This window comes from Perissodus microlepis, chromosome 14 (assembly GCF_051167445.1).
Source record: "Perissodus microlepis isolate ML-2025 ecotype Zambia chromosome 14, ASM5116744v1, whole genome shotgun sequence".
In the NCBI taxonomy this organism is placed as follows: Eukaryota; Metazoa; Chordata; class Actinopteri; order Cichliformes; family Cichlidae; genus Perissodus; species Perissodus microlepis.
The window spans coordinates 7,765,736-7,785,840 of NC_140474.1; the positions used below are offsets into that span (position 1 = coordinate 7,765,736).

Below are 20,105 nucleotides of genomic sequence, written 5' to 3' on the forward strand. Positions count from 1 at the left end.
ATGTAACTACTGCGGAGGTGGAAATTTGGACACATGACACAGTAGATAATAAGACGTTTTTAGTTTTTCTGGAAAAAAAATCTGTCTCTGAACAAGTTAAAGGCTCTTCTAGTTTGTGCTGTAACACTTGTACCCGTTAAAGGCCATTACCAAACAATTTCAAGTACCTTTTTCCCAGCAAACGCCAAACACAAGGCCTGCCTCCGGTCATGCCACAGGAAAAGGCACATAAGCAGGGAACAAGTTCCCTTCCTGTTTTCAAAGATGATTCCTATGGCATGCAGAACCGCTTCCTGCACACTAGGCTCATTTCACCATCTAAAACATCTGGCTGCTCTTTAGCATGCAGCTGCAGCACAGTGAGAGCCAACACTGCCACTACTGAGTTGAGCAACACACTCCTGTGCCATTCCAGTCATATCTCTGGCCACTACAAATAAAACCCATTATGTAGCTTCACTGGCTATTGTGCTAACTGTGTATATTATTCAGGACCTGCACTAAGTTTTGACGAGATAATCTTTAATTGCACCATATTTTTTGCCCTGCTTATGCCATATCACTCATCTATTATGATTATGAATTCGTCAATGCTCCCTTTCAAGTGCACTGATTGCAATTCCCAATCAGGAAATAACATTTGTCAATATCTGGTGTGGCTACAGCAAAGTGCTCTTTGACAGCATTGGTATGGCGATTTCCTAGTGAAACAAGGATCCATTTTATATCCCGTGGGAAACCTGGGCTGAGTGGTTAATGCTGTACTAATGCTGCTTCACTCAGCCAGGCCTTGATAAGCCTCATGCTTTTAGAGAGGAGAAAACACATTTAGTGTTTTAAACCGCTTCAATGGAGAAAGCTTTGAAAAATCCACTAGTTGAAAAGGGTATACTTGTTGAGTTTTACCATCTCTCTCAGCTTTCGCTTAAATTACACACACATGCATTTGGATAGGCGAGCAGTCACACTAATCTGCACTCATGCTACAAAACAATCCTCTGCTGATTCGGTTTGAAAAGGGACTTAAAAGTAAGAGGAAAAAATAAATGAGTGGGAAGCTTTGTTTCACTCCTACTCCTATCAGTTCTGTTCTGACATTCCAAATAAGGTCTGTGTAGCCCTGCGCTGGTGGAGACGGACACAGAAAACACTGCAGAGCTCACTGACTCCAACCAAGGAAAATGTGTGTGTTTTTGGGAGGACTGGAGGTGGGCGGGGAGGCATTAGGGGATCATGGTGCAGAAAATATGTGACCGTTGCATAAATCTATCATCAGACATCTGACATTTCCCAGAAGAACAAAAACAAACCATTACTTAAGACATATTAGGCTTATACCTTAAAAAAAAAAAAAAAAAATCTGTCCAATTCCAAACTGTTTTACTTGATTCACAATAACTGTGGCCATAAAAAGAGGGGGAGGGGTTTTTTTTATATGTAAAAAACAAATAAAAGCATAAAAACTGATTATTTGGAAGGACTTTCCCACAATAAATAAATACATAACTTATCTGAAATCAGCTGTAAACAACTCAAATGCAAAGCTGCAAATGTTGTTATGAGCTCTATGATCAAATCAACCACACAGACAAAAAAAAAAGACATTAGAATTTGATAAATATCAACACTAGTTAGAAAAACTATTTTAGTCTGTGAGATAACTACTGCAATGCACTGCAAACACAGGAAACAGTGAACGGCAATGAAGGAATGAAGTCGAGGCTGAAAATACGCTAAAATGCACTTTTCTTTTGTTTGCTGAAACTTTCAGATCTTAATCCAGATATTCACTCTTAAACCTGCAGAGATTCAGTGTTCCTGCATTGCCCATAGACGGTGGTTTTCAAGAAACAAGCTCTGATATACCTTTCTAACACCAAAATATCAGACAAATTAAGGAACGAAAGTGAATGAAGTAGAAGTGAATGTTTAAAAGAAAGACAGCCTCAGATCTCCGTTTGAGCATTTCAGGACTTTTTTTTTTTCCCTAAGGTAAACAGGAAATTGCCCTCTGTTGCTGTCCCAACTTGTAATTTAGACTAACAGTGTGCAAAATAAAACATTTCGTTGAAAGGTTGCCCAAACTGCCTTCCTATAGAGCCCTGTAGGTACTACCACTGTCTTGTGTGGTGGCTGTCACTGTGGAAGGGAGAGTTCAAGATTGCAGCAAAGCCTAGATCTCTGCGCAAGTTTCTGCATGCATGCTGCTCTTGTGTGTGCAGTCACAGGACTGGTCTAGTAGGCCTTGTATACCAGTGCTTTACGTCTTGTTACAAGTCAGTGCTGGTGAGAGACAGTCTAAGGTAATCTGTCCAAGTGGGAAAAAAAGTACTTTCCCATGATGTGACAGCAGAGGTTCATTCAAAAGGCAACTGTTTTGATTTTAGGCTGATTAGGCAGATTTATGCTGATTGTGACAATTGTGGGAAGCTAAAAACACCTCTGGGCACCCTATCAATCTATTGTCAAAACAGTTCTTAGAAGTAAAATGTCTAAATCCGACTACAACTGTATACAGTACATGTTTACACAAACACAGGAGCCTGGAGAGTTTCTCTTAGCCCAATTATAAATACCACTTGTCAAGCCTAATTCTAGCCTTGCAACACTCTGTCCTCATCATACAACTCAAAGATTTACATTATTAGGGGTTGCTTTTTGTTCCAATAAGTAATACCTGCAACACTTCCAGATCCTAAAAACATGAGTAATACCTGCACCACACACACAAGCTGCACCCTACGATTTTTATCTCAACGACACAGTCCAATTTCACTGTCTTAAATTGCAGGTAACTGCAGCAGCACTTGTTCTGTTTGCTGAGAGATATGTTACATATAGAGTATATACAAGATGGACAAGGACACTGTGGTACCATTTGTTAGTTAAACCTCAACATGAGGATTTTGGTTATTGCCATCTTTTTGTTTTGAAACTGGATGCGACTGACAAAGTAAGGAACATTGTGTTCTCACAGTATAGACTGATCAGTCACAAGATAGTCTCACCTGACAGCAAACCATTCTTTATCACTTATTGACCTGGGACAATCATTTACAAAATGAGCACTGTGCTGCATTCATTAAAACCAATAAACTTGTGATGTGAGGTGTCCTTCCTTTCTGGCCATTAGAAAGAATGCAGGTGTAAAGCATTTGCCCACTGGCTTCACTCGTTTTCATTTTCCACACACTGAAGCTACATCCGTCACTGTCTGTGACTGGGAGTTGGAGAATCAATCCAGCCAGTTCCTGCAGCAAGTGGAGAACTGGTCCGTGTGCTGCCACACCAAGCTTATAAGGGTATCAAGATCTCTATTATGTGATAACAGACATGAGCCCATGATAGTGACACCTGAGTCTTTCTGCCAGACATGAGATTAAATAATGAAAAGCACTGAGGACTGCTGTAGCAGTGATCTGCCAAATTATTTTGTAAGCAGGAGACGGCTTGGTGGAGCAGACAAAATTTCCAAAAGCAGCAAAAATTTGAATACTGAGCCTCTAGCCTCAAGTTAAAGTGGGCTTTGGTAACAAGGCAACCACATGCACAGGTAATCATGTGATCACATGTGTTTGACTAAATCAGTGGGGAGAACTGATGAGTGTTGCAAATTAGATTTAGGAAAGAACATCTCGTAAAACCTACAGTTTAACTGCTACTGAAGTGGAGTTCATCAAGAGCAAACTGCTTTAAATGTTCAAGTAATATCAACTAAATAGACTGAACAATAAAAAAGAAAACACCTCCAGCAAGGGAGCCATGTGGCATTTGATAAAAAGAGCTGAACAGAATCTGCTCCCAAAGCCAACTCATAGGCAATATCATAACAGAAGCTATCACGTGGAAGATAAACTAGTAAATCATAATAATGCCCTGCTACCATAAAGTTGACAGTAGAAACATGTTTTGCATTGATTCTCCTCATACAGTTATGTAAATATGTGACAATGCTGCCTATATACCTTTATATACTGCAAGTGGAAAGTGACATTCAAACAAAAGGCAATACCTACCGAGCACCAGTGTGATGAGATTTAGGATATCTCACCGTACCGTATGCTGCTGTCACATGAAATTACACCTTGATAGGTCAAGGTTGTGTGCATTGAACGATTCAAATTTCCATCACAGGATATAATATTTGGTCTGGGTGAAAGAGATTATCCTGCTTACTTGTGGATTTCACAGCTCAACTGGCAAGGCGTCTCTTCACTGACTAGACAGCTGTTTTTTTCCTCTTCACTTTGACTACTTCAGGCAAAACAGATGAGCCTGTTGGTACAAACTAAGCCAAGGCAGCACAATTGTTTGGGAAATTCCTTCTTGGCAGGGGAATTAATTCAATGGGAATGACAATGGGATAAACGCAAACAGACATGTGTGTCAGTATTTTAATCAGAGCTTTGAAAAGTTGTTCCGAGATAATGTACTACTAACAAGAGCATTAGGAAATGCAGTAATAGATCAGTCTATATAATAGTATATCAGTGTATCGGTGTATATTCTGCAAGTCAGCAGTCCACCATGAGGGTTGCTTTTTTACATTACAAATCTGTGGTAAACACAGACTGTATTGCGAGGAACATTTACTGTAATACGGACAAAGTATTGCATTGGTGTCATTTTATCATCCTTTAGATGTAGCTCTGCAGCTTGAGTAGAGATACATCTGAAGTTACATCTATCAGGAGAAGGAAAAAGTAGCTCAACAGCATGGCCATTATGTACGAGAACATCGGGCACACAATGAACAAGAAGTCCAGCAGAAAACCCCATGGACCCCTAATCCCAAAATCACATCAGAGGTCTGGGATTAAACTAAATCTATAGACGAATTGTGGTAAGGACTCCAAGACACTTAAATGACCTACCAGTGAAATAATCTGAAAAACTATGTGCAATTGTTCATTTACTTTCTATTTGCTGCCTTGTTTTTTATTTCGTGGTTGATGCCAAAACCGATTTTAAGGCTAAACAAATTCAGGTCAATATATCAGTTGATATACATATATCTTAGGATTCTATTGAGAAAGGAAAATTATGGGGTTGTTTTCTATACTGAACAGCATACACCCAGATTCCACTATCTATATCGGCCCACAATCTGACCAATATAGTAATTCATTTATTTCATAATCCCCTCCCTTTTAATACCATAAATTTGTACTGTAGCACTGCACAAGTCACATGATAGTGATTACAGAATACATTCTGCAGTAGTCGACAAACTCTTCTCTAAGAGTCAAAGTCAACCTTGCAAGGCTACCTAAGCAGTCTGGAGTTAAAGTTAGGAAACAGTGGTTTATTTAAAGTCAATGAATTTATTACATTTGACCATGTCTGTGTATAACTGAACCGCAGAACACCATGCTGTTAGATTATGGCATAAAAAAGGTCGGCTTTGTTGCCGGATGTGGGAAAAACATCCAATAGACTCTAAAAAAAGCACAGGAAGGAAACTGGGGGTGGGGTGGCAGCGAGTAGCGATGGGGGTGTGGTGGTAGAGAGTGGGAGTGAGAAAGGAATGTTCTCTTCACTCTCTCTTTCTCCTCCTTGTTATCGTGCATGCGCACACATAATAACCCCACTTTCTCACTATCAGCTATGAAAAGAATGCAGCATCACGGTTTTTCTCTGCAAGCAGGAGGGCAGGAGAATGAGCCTTTACTGGCTAAATGATCACTCGCCATGTTCATTTACAAGAACAATCAACCTGCCCCCCGCACAAAAGATAGAAAATGAGAGAGAGCTCATTCTAGTAATATTCTACTAAGTGAAGTATTTCATGTTTTGATTTTTTAACTGTATTTTGATCATATTCTTTCATCTTATTAGAATTTCGTTTGGTATGCTCTTAATACGTTGTACTAATAGCATGTAAAACTGATCCAAAAGTTTAATAATTGATTGATGAATGATCATTCTTAGGCAGCACTTGACCTAACTTCCTGGTACCAAATGCAGTCAGAAATATTCAAGAACTTTTTAAATTGCCACGTGTGCCTCATAAAGATGTTTTGCTTTATTTGGATCTACTCTACAAATTAGTTTCAAAGTTAATCATATGGACTTACAGGATACACTTTTTCCTAATTGCAATCTCATCTTCTGGAAGCAACATTCACCATCTGGCTTTACCAGATTAAATACACTTTGTATTTTTTAGAGTGAGAACGACAGGATTCAAATTCAAATTTTATTTGTCACACACATAATCATACACAATGCGACATGTAGTGAAATGCTTATTGCTGTACAATGCCTGACCATTAAACTACAAAACAGAAATTAAATAGATTTACAAACTTCACAAATTTAAAATTTAGAAATTTGCAGTACAATTTTTTTTTGATCCGCAGTTAAATAAAAAATTTAGAAATTTACAGTTAAATAAAAAAAGGCTAACAGATGTAAACAATAAATTAAGAATTTAACCTAAGAAATAGAGACTAAACTAAAAGTTAAAGGTCAATTATAAAGATAAAAATAGAATGTGCATATAAACAATTTAAGAAAGAAATTATGAGAAGTGTGCAGATAAACAGAGAGTGTGAGAGTCCAGTCATGTCCTACAACTGGTTCAGGGCCCGAATAGATTGGGGCAAGAAGCTCCTCCTCATTCTCTCTGTTTTGGTCTTAAGGGAGCGGACACGCTTCACAGACCTCAACAGTGAGAAGAGTCCATTTTTGGGATGGGAGAGGTCCATCATAATCTTCCTGGCTTCGGTCTTGCACCGTTTGGTATAGATGGACAGCAGGTCAGGAAGCTCTGATCGAATGATGCGTTCGGCCGAGCGCACCACCAGCAGATCTCGTCTGTCCTGCTTGGTGCTGTTCCCAAACCAGGTGCAGATGTTTCCCGTCAGGATGCTCTCGATGGTGCAGGAGTAGAAGTTCTTAAGCACCCTCAGTGGCAGATGAGAGTCTCTGAGTCTTCTGAGGAAGAAGAGACGCTGGTGGGCTTTCTTGACCAGAGTGTTGATATTACATGACCATGACAGGTCCTGAGTGATGAGGACACCCAGGTATCGGAAGCTGTCCACTCTCCACTGGTGCACCACTGATGATCAGGGGCTTGTAATTCCTTGCCTGCTTTGTACTGAAGTCCACGATTAGCTCTTTAGTCTTGATGACATTTAGAAGGAGGTTGTTCTCCTAGCACCTGGATAAAAGTTTTATAGGCAAATGCAGCAATACTGGACCGTAGCAAGTACCCTTATGGAGAAGAAAATGAAAATACTTGCTTAGACCGCAGGAATCCCCTTCCTGAACTTCCCCTTTTTTATTCCTTTTCATATTTCTTTAAGCAGTAAATACACCAAACTGCTGTCATATTATATATTTTGTGGAAATCAAGGCAATGGCCACAGTTATCCTACATGTCTTGAGCAATTTGGCTGACATTAAGCAAAGACCTACACAAAAATTGAAGTTTAAAGGAGATGTCCTCCAATCCATCATCAAAGTAAGGCTCTTTTATGGCGTGAGTGTCCATTTTAGCGTGAGATTCCATGTCTCTGTTCATAACCCTTCCTGTAGTCCTTTAGTGGAAAGAAAACAGAATTCACTCACTAGTTCTGCAAACAGCAGATATAAGAGTCTCTTTGGAAAACATATTATAAATTTAATCCATTTTTAGAATCATCTGCCTCTGGACAAATTTTTTGCAATAGACCTAAAGATAAAGCAAAGTTTTAAGAAGTGTTTAAGGTATGTTAAAACAATACAGTGGAGGATTCAACAGGGCAGGGCAGAGGGAAATCAGAGATCCTCCCCTGGTTTCACATCTCGTCTGTGCGCCTCTAGGCAAGGTGGAGAGCATGCAGGTGCCAAAGCATAGCTCAGCACCGTGACACCTCACCACAGCAGAGCAATAAGGCAAACATTCCAGCTGCCACTTCTCAGCTTTATTGGTGGAGCAGAGGCAAGAAACAAGGCCATCTATGTTCCTCCTCTAAACCTCTATCTGACACGCTAGTCAAGCTGGTCTAGCAGTCTGAGACGTGGGAAAGTCAAACATGTGATGGGTGTTAACAACAGGAATTTTGGTCTTATACGTTTGTCTTTGAAATAACTGGGTAAATTTATAGGGACTAGTTTGAACTGCAGTTAGACTTTCTTTTAGCAGTTTATGTTCCCAAACCACATCCAAACAAAGTGTTCTAAACAATGAATAATATCCAGGGAACTTTAACGTTAATGGTCATGTTTTAAAGTTCCCACAGTAATTATACCGTTTTATCTAGCTGGTAGCTCCATAACACAGGGCAAAGTAATATTGCCAAACATAAAAATCCTCAAATAAAATCCTGCAATACCACACTGGAATGACTTAACAAGCCAACTATCCTTTATTTCAATGCTAAAATTTAAACCATATGTATGTTTTGCTACATAACTATGATCTAAAAGAGTGTGATATTAAATAAAAGTTAAGTGCATAAGCTTAAAACTACTGAGAAAAGAAAATTCACATTTTTGATTAAAATAAGGAGATAAAAATGTAATGTGCTGTTTTTTGCATGTGCCAAATTTGCTTTTAATTCTTGATATTAATATCTAACACAATGCTAACAACATCATCTAAGTTGTTGACTTTCACTTCTCTTGTATTTCACATGTATAATATTCCCCAAAGGACGGCCATAGCAAAGAACAGAACATTAGCACAATGCAAATGGAGTTGAACTATGACTTAGACCCCAGAGCACAGGAGAGTGAGGGATTGAAGAATAAGTGAACGCTTGTGCCTCTTTTCAGCACTCTGCAACTCTGGAGCCTGGGAACTTCAGCAGCTTGGCCGGGCTCTGAGAAATATCCTGAGCTGTAATGTAAACATGCCTGAACTCTGATCTAGCATGGCCCTTCCCCCTCCCAGTTTAACCCAGCATTCTGTGTAAGGGGTTTGCCAGTGACATCAGGAGCCCACTTACTCAGTTCCACAAGAGGGTAATGACCCTGGTGAGAATAGACTCTTGCTGAAAATATAGCTGTTTTGCTATATAAGCAACTGTTGCTTAGCAAACGAGTGAGTTTCGTTCTTTTAGTTCAGCTTCAAATGATTCCATCCAATAAACAGACTTGGTTTTAAACCTATCAAGTATTTTAAGGCTAGACTAAAGAGTTTCAGCAAGGTGAAGAAGAACATATTGTGTTAAGCTGATAACATAAATGGACTTCCACACCCAGTTCACTCATAGCAGCTGAGATAATCAGATCTGTTTACAACAGAAGCTAGAACAAGTCCAGGAAACTCTGACATATCAGGTGGCTGATTGTCAGATAAGTGTGAGAACAGTTGTAGATAAGCTCCTGTTTATCCAAACACAGAAGTGTCGACAACAAAAGCATCACACTTGTTAAAGTTTGCTCATAATGTAACTTCCAAAAACAAATGCTAATATTACTAGGTTAAAGAATACTCTTTTATTTTTAAGCCTTGTTCTTTTGTAAACAAGGTAACAAACTACTGCTTGTGTTTCGCTTTGAATGCAATTCCTCCCCTCAATTCACTTTCAGTGCACTGCACATGAAATACACCTGAACAAGCTTGTTCCCACAGGGTTCCAGTTTCAGCACTGGGTAGCAAAGTATTGGTGGAAAGACACTCAGAGGCATTACCCCCAACCCCCTCTCTTTTCCCCCCCCCCACTCACACAATCCTACCCTCCCTTCAATTAAGTCAAGCAGGAAAAACTTGACAAACCTCAAAGAGCTCTCTCAGCAGAAGAAATCACATCAGGCATGAACGGATACCTCTACAAGGCCCCTCTGAAGATACAAAAGCACATAAACATGGTCCTTGCCTGCTAAGTGATTGCCCTAAGCTGGATACTTACTCTTATGTCTAGATTCCAGATGATGAAAAGCTATGAAATATTTGTTTTCATGTGGATTTAATAGCTACAACGAAGCACTAATATATTAGTCCTTCTAAAATTCCCCAATGACTTCAACAGCATAGATGAGATTTTTTGTATCCCGAGGTCGGCATAATGCTTGAAATTTAAACAATGTGTTGGTAACAACTGGGAGCATGCTGAAAGCAGAACTCAACAACAAAGGGATACAGTGGGGACTCTCTAATCCAAACCCTTTGGGAATGGAGGTATTTCAACTCAGTGAAATGTTCACTTGCATGAACACAGTCAGTACCGCGGTAATTTATATTCAGAACATGGAACGAGTATCTACACAAATTCACAAGGGTCTATTGCAGAGTCTAATTTGCTGTTGACATATCAACAAGAAAAATTAAAACAACTATCAAAATGAGATCCGAAAATAGGGCAAAGTGCAGTTTATGTGAATGCATTATATTGCAAGTTATATTTTTGAATAAATATAAACATAAAAGCTGCACCAGGGCTGGGGTTAAAAGGGTGGCTCATGGTGGCTCCGTTATATGCAGGGAAAGATATTGGTTTGATTACAGAAGGAAAACAGCAAGTTTGGAGGTTTTGAAAGATGAACGGTGTTTTGCACCACTGCCACTGTTCAACTCCTTTGCTTTACAAACTGCCAACAAAGGATATGTGAGACGCTGGTATTTACTTCTGTGACTAAGCAAAATTAAACATATTTACTGTTGTAATCAGACTGTATTTTATTAGTGCCATTATCTTGCTGTTAGATCTTGCATGGCTACACTATTATCATGGGGAGCTGAGTCTTCTAATGCATGTTTATTGACATAGGAGGTCTGTACACTAAGATTATTATAACAATCTGATTTTTTTCTTCATGTGCATTTATTTAGCTTTGATATCTAATAAAATTTACTGATTTCAACTGTTGGACCCCCCCCCCCAAAAAAAAATAAATAAATAAAAAATATCCTAGAAACGCCCCTTTGGTGCACCAAACTGTGAATGCTGCAAAAAATATCCATTTAATAGTAAGATGAGACTGTGGGAGAAATTTGTCTGTTCTGAAACTTATGGGAAAGCACTGACAATTTCTGCTTAATAGATTATTTAAGCACATATGAAAAAATTACCATGGATTAGTTTTCTCTTAAAAAATGTTCTAATTGAGTGAGATCCACATGTGACATCACATCCATTTCTGTAATGTGAAATTAAGCAATAGCAAACACTTACACTGACTTATTATTCATTACTACTCTAAAGATAAATTAGTAGATTCAACACAACAAAAACTATGCCACCAAGGAGCTGATTATGCAAGGGTGATGCTTATCATATATATATATATATATATATATATATATATATATATATATATATATATATATATATATATATATATATATAAATAAAATTTCTACACTGTTTGCATGGTGACTGAAGGTAAAGATGTTACCTTGCAAGCTCTTCTTGACACCAGGGGCCACTTCCAAGGACAGGAAGCACATGTCTATGGAGGAAAGGTTTTTAACCAGCAATGGTTCCATTACAAATTAAGGATACATTTATCCTAAAAGGTCAGACATTTATGAACCTCGAACAGCAACCTGGCCTACCTGGACTTTGAATGGAGCATGTTCTTCTGAGCATGTACACACTTACATTGAATCAACCATTGAAAAGGATGAAATGGATTTAGTACATGATTTCTGCAGCACTCTTCAAAGACAGGCACTGCCTTCCATAGGCTGCTGAATAAAACATAAGGACGCGTGCGGCAGAGTGGGTTTTGTTTGTGTGTGTATTTGTGTGTCAGTGAGTGTGAGTGGAAGTATGTAGGAGAAGGGGAGTGGGATGAGATAGCGAGAGTGAAGTTCGCTTAAGACACTGCTCCTAGAGATGCTGCATAACCCATGAGCCATAAATTTCTTTGATCTGACACGCATCCTGGCTGCCCCGCTAGGTATTTGGAAACTTCTGTCTTTCTTTATCGATAATGTTTTTTTGTTTTTCTTCTTATTATTTTTTATTTTCTGTGTGCTCTCTGGTAGCATGGAACTGGATAACAAAGTATAAATTAGTCCAGAAAAGAATAAAAGTGTGCTCATTTAAAGAGTAGAAGGCGCTGCAAATGTTGCCAGGTACAGAGATGTCCCAGATTTACACGCAACTATTTCCAGCACGTTGCTGCTGCATGATACCAAGATTTGGTGAGCCTTCTCTTGTTTTTAAATCTAATTATACTTGATTTTTCCCCTGTTTTAACACATCATCTAATCAATGGGAAGCATAAAGAAATTTTCAGTTACTCATTTATGGTAATAGTCAGGTCATGGTAACAAAAACAAGTTGAATTCTGACCAAACTCTGAAAACCTCTTAAAAATAAAAAGTTTTTACCTTTCTCTCACACTAAAGGAAGTAGGAAAGGGATCTGATACATATGCCAAACACAAAAGTCTCTTTTTGTTTGTTCCTCATAACTTCCCATCTTTACCATTACAAATATCACCCTTTTCTCTATATCTGCACTGAACAACTTAAAGTGATTTGGTTGAAATGTTCACTGCTCTTCACAATTATCTGATACACTAGCAACTTACACTCAGCTTTTACTGCATCTGTTGTCATAAAAACCTGAGTGTCTCATAGGGCCTTTCTGGGAAAAATCCACTGCTGCACAGGAAGTGATGCATGTTTTCTGGCATTAACAAGATTATTTGAAGCTGGGTAGTCAGCAGCAGCTACCATGGCTCAACACACCAGATAGAGCAAGAAAAAAACCAAAAACCAAATACTACTAGATCTCCTGGAGGCAGTGACAAATCCACTACAAAAACTGCTTAGCACTTAACACAAAATTGAATGTCTTGGACATCCACTTAAAATTTAATTTGACATATCCAGACATCATCATACTAGAACTAGGGATGTGCTGAATATCTTGACATCATGACACTGTAAGATATTAAAATCTGCATTTTCAATAAATACACTCACAAAATCAAAGGGATTAATAAGTAAAGCGCCTCTGAGAAATGACACTCATCTGTGAACTTTCTTTGTGCCACTTAGAAATCCGGTGTCTCCATAGTCTGTTAGAAAAGGAACTTGTTGACGCTTGTATCCCGCTCTCCCTTGAGGACACAGCAATCACGATCACAAAATGTATAAGTTGTTTAGAATGTTTATAAGCTGATGTTATCCTAAAAAATTACCGCAGACTTTAATCTCATGCACAATTTAGCCAAAAGATGATACAGTAGCTAATAACTACAAATGTCCTAGATTAATACCCCCCCCCCCCCCCCCCCCCCCCAAAAAAAAATAAAAATAAAAAAGGGAAGCCACAGCATTAGCCTTGTTTGACATTAACATACCACATCCCACTTCCTTGAGGACAAGATGTGCCTAAGTACCTCTACTTAGTGCTGGAAATTTATGAACGGTGCTCTGGAGTGTCCAGAACATAGTGTTACATGTCTCAACTTTTATTACATAAGACAGTAAATCTGACTGTTTGACTGTAAAAAGGTAGTTTTTCTATGCAAAAATGTGGTGATCTCTTCTGTACAAGAAGAAACAGGACATAAACCTATATATGAATAGGTCATACATTTGAAAAGACATTACTGCCTGTAATGAATCGGGAAACATTTGAGCATATCAAACTCAGTAATACAAGTATATATCACTTTAAACTCATTCTTTCTTTGTTAGATTAAGCTTTTACATCAACCCAAAATCTTTGAATTCCAAAACCTTTCAATCCTCCAAGTTTTTTAGCATTTGAACAATAAAAAGGTACATTACTAATTTGTTAAATAAATAACATAACTACTCAGTAAGCACCCCACTGACTAAACTGCTTTGTCTATCTTTTAAGAGCATAATGAAAATTCTAAAGATATGTCTTTCTTGTAGCAACAAAAAAAATGTAGTAATAGAACATTTTTAATATATTTATATGTATTACACATAAGTAGAATTGAACCACAAGTTGGACGGATGACTAATCCCAAATAGAAAGAGGAGATTAACAGATGGCTTTACTACAGTATATGGAGGCCTATCTTAATGTCTTTTAATCAGAGCACTATGAGATGCTCAACTCATCTAGCAGCTAACGGTCTGCACAATGAGACAAGCGTAATCACATCAGGCTTAAAGTGTAGCCATGCTGTCAATAAACAGCACCCACAGAATTTCCATTCTGCTCTGCAGGGGACTTAAAGTAATTCACCATTCAGACCAACTGGCAGCAAGCTATTTCTAAAAGAAGACTGTAACCTATCCATGACAACATGGAAGTGATCTGTGGGATGAACACGGATCCCTTTCTGCATCCACAGAGTTGGGTAGAACTGTGGGCTTCACAGTGGGTGGCCCCCATGGACCTGGGCTAATTGTTTCACATCACTGCCGAGCCAGGCTGAGATCAGACCACCGGCATCTGATTCAGGCTGTTCAACAGCCAAACAGGGCATGCCAGGAAACACAGCACACACCCCACCCCACATTCACACACATGCACACACTATCCACTCCATCATACATGACCACAAATAAGTGCAAGGTATTCCTTTTCTGTGGGATTTTTTTTAGCAAGCTGTCAATCTGCTTACCCAGAAGTTGTAGTCTTGTGTGTCCGTGAGAGATGGTAAGACAATATTTAAGCTTTCGCAACTCAATAAATTATAATAGTAAACTCATAAATTTTAATTCTGACCCATGTAGTAGTGCACTAGTAAATAGGCGAGAAACAATTTCGCTGCAAAACCTTCAATTGGCATTAGTGATATCCTAGATGATGCACTAAGTCAAAAGCGCAGTATTACACAAGCATTTGCGCAAAAGCTACATTAGTTCAAAGCCTAAGAGACCAAACAAAATTTTGATTAGTATTTTTTCCCCTTGCCTGTCCTATTAATCACTCTGCAATCCTTCAGATTAACCTTGCAGCCTCTTTGAGGGGGTTAAGAACATCATGAAAAGTGCAAACAACCAGTCTTTCCAACCTCTACCCAGCATTCCAATAATCCCTCATGTTTGCCATTTTCATAGTAAAAAGGGTTTCCCTGAGAGCGGAAATTAGCTTCCTTTCCAAGCTTTAAAAATGTCCAAATGACATGGTTTCTCATACCCTCTCTATCTTGTAAAATAAATGTCATAAATTTAAAAGTCCAAACAACTACAACTGCCAATTTTTATTCAGTTTGCCAAGGCAATTGTTCCAAATTAGCACACAAAGCCAAAATAATATTTTGGCAATTTGCCTTTATTACAGGACTCACAGTACACAGTCACGGGAAATTGATAGATAACCAGAAGTCATTGGCTAGATCTGGCTGTGGTTACATGATTTATGTTTCAAACCACTAACTGACCAGTATGACTCAGGCTACAGTTTTTACAAAAAACCTGTATGGCAGACAAACAAGGTCACAAGTGCTTAAAATAATAGGAAAACAGCTCAGCATATGAGCACTTTTTGTGCATGCTGCTCTATGAGTATACTTCCCAGATCTGTCACTACAAGACTGAGTAATAACAAAATCCTCCCTGTGCACATAGCACTGTTAATCACCAGGCATCCTTCGCCTACTGCTTTTTCAAGGCCTGTTTGACTTAAAGTAAACACATGCAGGAAATGTATTCAGTGGCTCTAAACATTTATATGGGGACCTTGTGGTTCAAACAGTTTCATGGCCGGCAAATCTATCAAGAAGGTGCTTAGTGAGCCATTTGTTAAACACATGATAATATAACATGGCATTACATGGCATGCTAGTATGCTTCGAGGCTGTATGGTTGTTTGTTAAGCCTTTCATTTTTATGCTCACTATCTGTATCGTTGACAGACAATGTAAGATGATTGTTGGATCCTGATCTGATGAAACTGAATGTCTGTTCATTGTAATATGGGGCTAATGTTTTGTAAGCTCTACTGTGTGACCTATTTCTGTGCTGAATACATTTTCTGATACAGGTATGAAGGGAACAATTGGAAAACTGGCCATGAAAAGAAACAATCTAAAATATGAATATCCAAAAGCTTTCAATGAGTTCATCCACGCATTAAGGAAAACGATTTTCCAAGTCGATAAGTATGCTCTCGTCTCTTCCTTCAAATTTCTCCAATTTCATCTAAAAGAATATCCTTTGTTAATCTGGTCTCAATGAGCACTGTTGTTAAGTGCTGCTACTCACTCTGCACTCCCAAGCAGTCATAATCCATTGTGTTGTTTGCCCCTAACTCAGTATACATTTCCACTGCAAATTCCAATGTGAACACTCAATAACACGCACAGATGTGGTCATTTGAGATGTCTTACTTTTTAATTCTGAAGAATGAATTATGGTGAACTCTCCAGAACCCCCATACATATTTGAAGCAGCTTTCAGTTATTATAGCCAAAGATGATAATAAATTAAAAAAAAAAAATGGTGGCAAGAGTTATAAGGATATATATAGACCACTGTATACATGCAACATACTGGCATTAAACAGGATTTCTGCAAGAGCTGCTGTTGTGCTTCACCCGATCATTATAAGTTGCGAAAACATTAACCTCGGGGTTGATATAAACATGTACGCCAGGACTTCATTTCCTCCTCACTATCTTGCTGCACTCATCAGTTTTAAATAGAACATGTTACTCCAGAGTCAAGATCAGTAAAAATGAAACGGTACATGATAATGATGTACCCTGACCTCTTTTAGACAGCCAGTATAATCCATGAAGTTGTGTCTTGTCTCTCATCGTGTTCCACTGCCATGGCTCTACCGATCAGCATGAAAATGTAAAAGCTGAGGTAAACTGCATTTGAAACTAACTCTATAAACCACGGAGAATCTGCTTTTCTTGTACGTGAAACATTAGTGCATTTTATATTTTTGTTGGTAAAAAATAAATAAAATATTATATGTATGAAATATTGTTTATTTCATCACATCTAGAAAAAGAATGTCTGCAAGCTTTCAACCTTTGACATTATTGCTTGGGAAGTAATAGGCTAGACGCTAAACTCCCCCATGCCCAGTGAAAGAAAACAACTAAATAAATCTCACATCTCAGTGACTGCTCCCTTAACAGATGCCATACAGGAAGTCAGTCCTATCAGCACTACCAGGCACACAGAAAGCACAGTTAAGTTTTCCTATCCTGCCTACCTATGTCCTTTGTGAAGCTTTGCTGTTAGGGGAGAAAACACTGTCCTGTACTCTCAGTGGCACACAAGGTCATGCAACTACTCAGTTCTCAATCTCAACAGAATAACTCAGAAACAAAAACAATTTTAAAAAATGACATAACTGTGCATATTAAATGGGTTAAACAAACCACAAAATGCATCCGCATCCCTCTGTTTGGATCAGCTGCACAGTTGTTATGTTGTCAAGGTTTGCAGTAAATGCAAAACATCCCCATGGCCCAATGACCCCAAAACCATTTCCTCAAAATGGATTGCTTTGCAAACAAGCGTAACGCTTCTGTATCATGTCATCTACCTTAAGGGCCCCCTTAATCAGGAACTTAGAGTTTTAGAACATTTCCTGACTGTTTTTGATATGCATTTGGCTGCCATCTAAGTTTGGAAAAAGCTTGGACTTTTTGTTCATGGATAGTGACAGCAGCGTTATCAATGTAGAAACATTTATTGATCCATTATCGCCAAGGAAAGCTCCCAGCTGATTTTTCACATAGCATAAAAAAAAATCTCAGTCTCAATGTTGTGGTCCTTGATAATGGCCATAACTTAAGGCGTTTCACCCCCATTACAACATACTGGTACCCTCATCATTGTTATCAATTTTGTCATCGCTGCCACAAGCTTGATTGTAATAGTCCTAATTATTTATGTTAAAAAACAAACAACACAACAATATCGGCAGTCTAAGGAGCCTGGAAAGAAAAGCGTCTGGACTTCTTTAGGTTTTCTTAAAGAGGTGTTTCTGGATGCTGAGGATGCCAATGTTCACATTTTGGACAGAGAAGACAGATGGTTTGAAAGAGGAGTGAAAGAAGCCACTGTGTACGGCCATCTTTGAATGTAGGCCTGGCTTACCACACCAACTGTCTGCCATCTATAATCCAGTTTTGAGATCCCTTCCCAGACGCCTTAATGCCCACTCACATCCTGGGCCATTTGACCTCAGTAAATCACATGATAGGGTGGGGCTAGGTTTCACATTGGGTTCACCGGAAACATTGGCTGATTGTGGCCCACACCCGTTTTCACACCTTGGCTCGTGTGATTAGGTAGAAGATCAATAGGCGCTCCATGACCCTCTTGGGGACACTCCCGTAGGGCTTAAAATCTGGGACAATCCACCAGTTGCCCTTAGAACTGATGAAGCTTCTCGGATGAGAGGTGAATCGTCTTCAAAGAAGCTTAAAGAAGTCCAGATGCTTTTCTTTCCAAGCTCCATAGACTACGATGACCTGGATGACTGAGAACCTTGACAGACAACATTAACAGCAACTCACCGCTATGCGTGTGGGGATCTTCTGCTCGCCATCTGACCCCTTTTGCTCTCCGTTAGCCCTGCTGTAGTCTGGGGGTTGCTGGTTCGATCCCCGGCTACCTTTTGCTTTACGGTTCCCAGGACCTTGGTGGACTATGCTAAGCAGCTGAAGCGTACTCTCGTGCTCCCGGTCTGTGCTCTCGGCCTGACCTCGCTGATAGCGGTCCGCGCAGGTAGAATGGTGCCTCCTGCACGTCTCTAAGCGGGCGCGTAAACGCTCAACTATGGCGTTGTGCAGCTGTGGCACTGTGGATCCCCTTGAGTTGGCCACCACCGGCCCGTTGCTGACCCCACCGGGCATAGCTCCTAAACCAACACCCAACATGGGTACGTATGTCCCTGCAGCAGACTGAGCGGGGGTCGCTTCTCCCATGCCCGCAGGTCCCTGATAAGTTTATAGACTGAGGTCCACTGTGCTTACAGTGGACCACAGAACGGGCATGGAAGAAAACAAGAAAACGTACTGAAGACTTCCAATGATCCCATGTGAAAAAGAAAAATACTTGGCTGTAGTCTCTGGAGAGGAGTCACTATGGCCTATGATATGTGTTGAAATGTGAGCCAATTATCTTGTCAAACTGGGACTATGATATTATATGATATAAAAGATTAAAGATTAAGATACGCTCCATATAAAATCATGCTATGCTCCACGTGGATTAAAAACATGCATTAAAAGTCTCAAAGTTACAGAATTGTAGTAGTTTTTCCTCGGGGGATAGGCTCTGTCAGCTTATAATTAAACGTGAAATGATTTACAAACATGAAAGGCTCCGCAGCTGGAATGAATCCGCTCTTGCTTAACGACCGGAGCTCTGCTCACAGATAAATAGGTTATATTCAATATGAATCCCTTAGATAATTCAAACCCACGGCACGCACAACTTCGGTTTCACTGGTGCTACATTCCGAGTAGCTACATTTTCAGCCTACTTTATCTAAATATTGTACCACTCTCGTTAACGCCAAGTCTAAGAGTACACTATCGACTATAAATTGAGTGAGAGCGACCGGCTGCAAAAATAGAAGAACCAACAAACACACGAAATCCACTAAACTTCAAGACTCACGGCATTTTTTTTTGTTTGTTTCGAAATGAGTCCTTTTCTTTGTTGCTTTCCTTTCAATCCGGATAGGAATCTGGTTGCAAACAAGTAAAAAAAAAACCCTCAAAAAACCCAGACCCCCTAAACGCAGGCAGTCGTCGCAGAAGCCGACTGAAATCCGTCTCAAATAGTCCATTGACAATCGTTTGTCCGTGTGGTACACGAAGGCAATAGCGGAGCTACTTACACAGACCCTTATTGTACGAACATTCTGCTTTTGACATGAACTCGTATGGTTAAAAAAAAGGGGGGTCCAGTGGCACACTCTAGTGGAGAAAAGCCTGAACTTGTCTTGCAAGGCGTGAACTGTGACACGAAGGAGGGAATCTTATTAATGTATTTAAAATTTGAACACTGTTGTCTAACCGAAGGAGCAGTGAAGGTTCAACCTGGCACCGCTGTTCTGTCTGCCACCTGGTCAAGCTAATCAACTAACACATGTTACCGAACATTTACTCATCCTGTATTTAAAGATACAAATGAAAAACATATTTAGATAATTAACTAAAGCATGAAAAGAATAGTTAAATCCAGAACTATTCTTTGATCTTTTTTGAGTTAACACGCAGAGTAACTAACCAACCGAGCCTACAGAACCGCT

At 39.3% G+C, this 20,105-nt stretch overlaps 1 protein-coding gene across 1 annotated transcript in view; it reads right to left on the bottom strand.

Moving 5' to 3' along the window:
* Positions 1-19,863, bottom strand: part of maml2 (mastermind like transcriptional coactivator 2) — a 33,746-nt gene extending 13,883 nt beyond the window's left edge. The window contains exon 1 of the mRNA XM_084950254.1: positions 18,361-19,863. Coding sequence (XP_084806380.1) covers positions 18,361-18,771 — 411 coding nt within the window. The 5' untranslated portion in view covers positions 18,772-19,863. The remainder of the gene's footprint in view (positions 1-18,360) is intronic.
* Between the last annotated feature and the right edge of the window lie 242 nt (positions 19,864-20,105).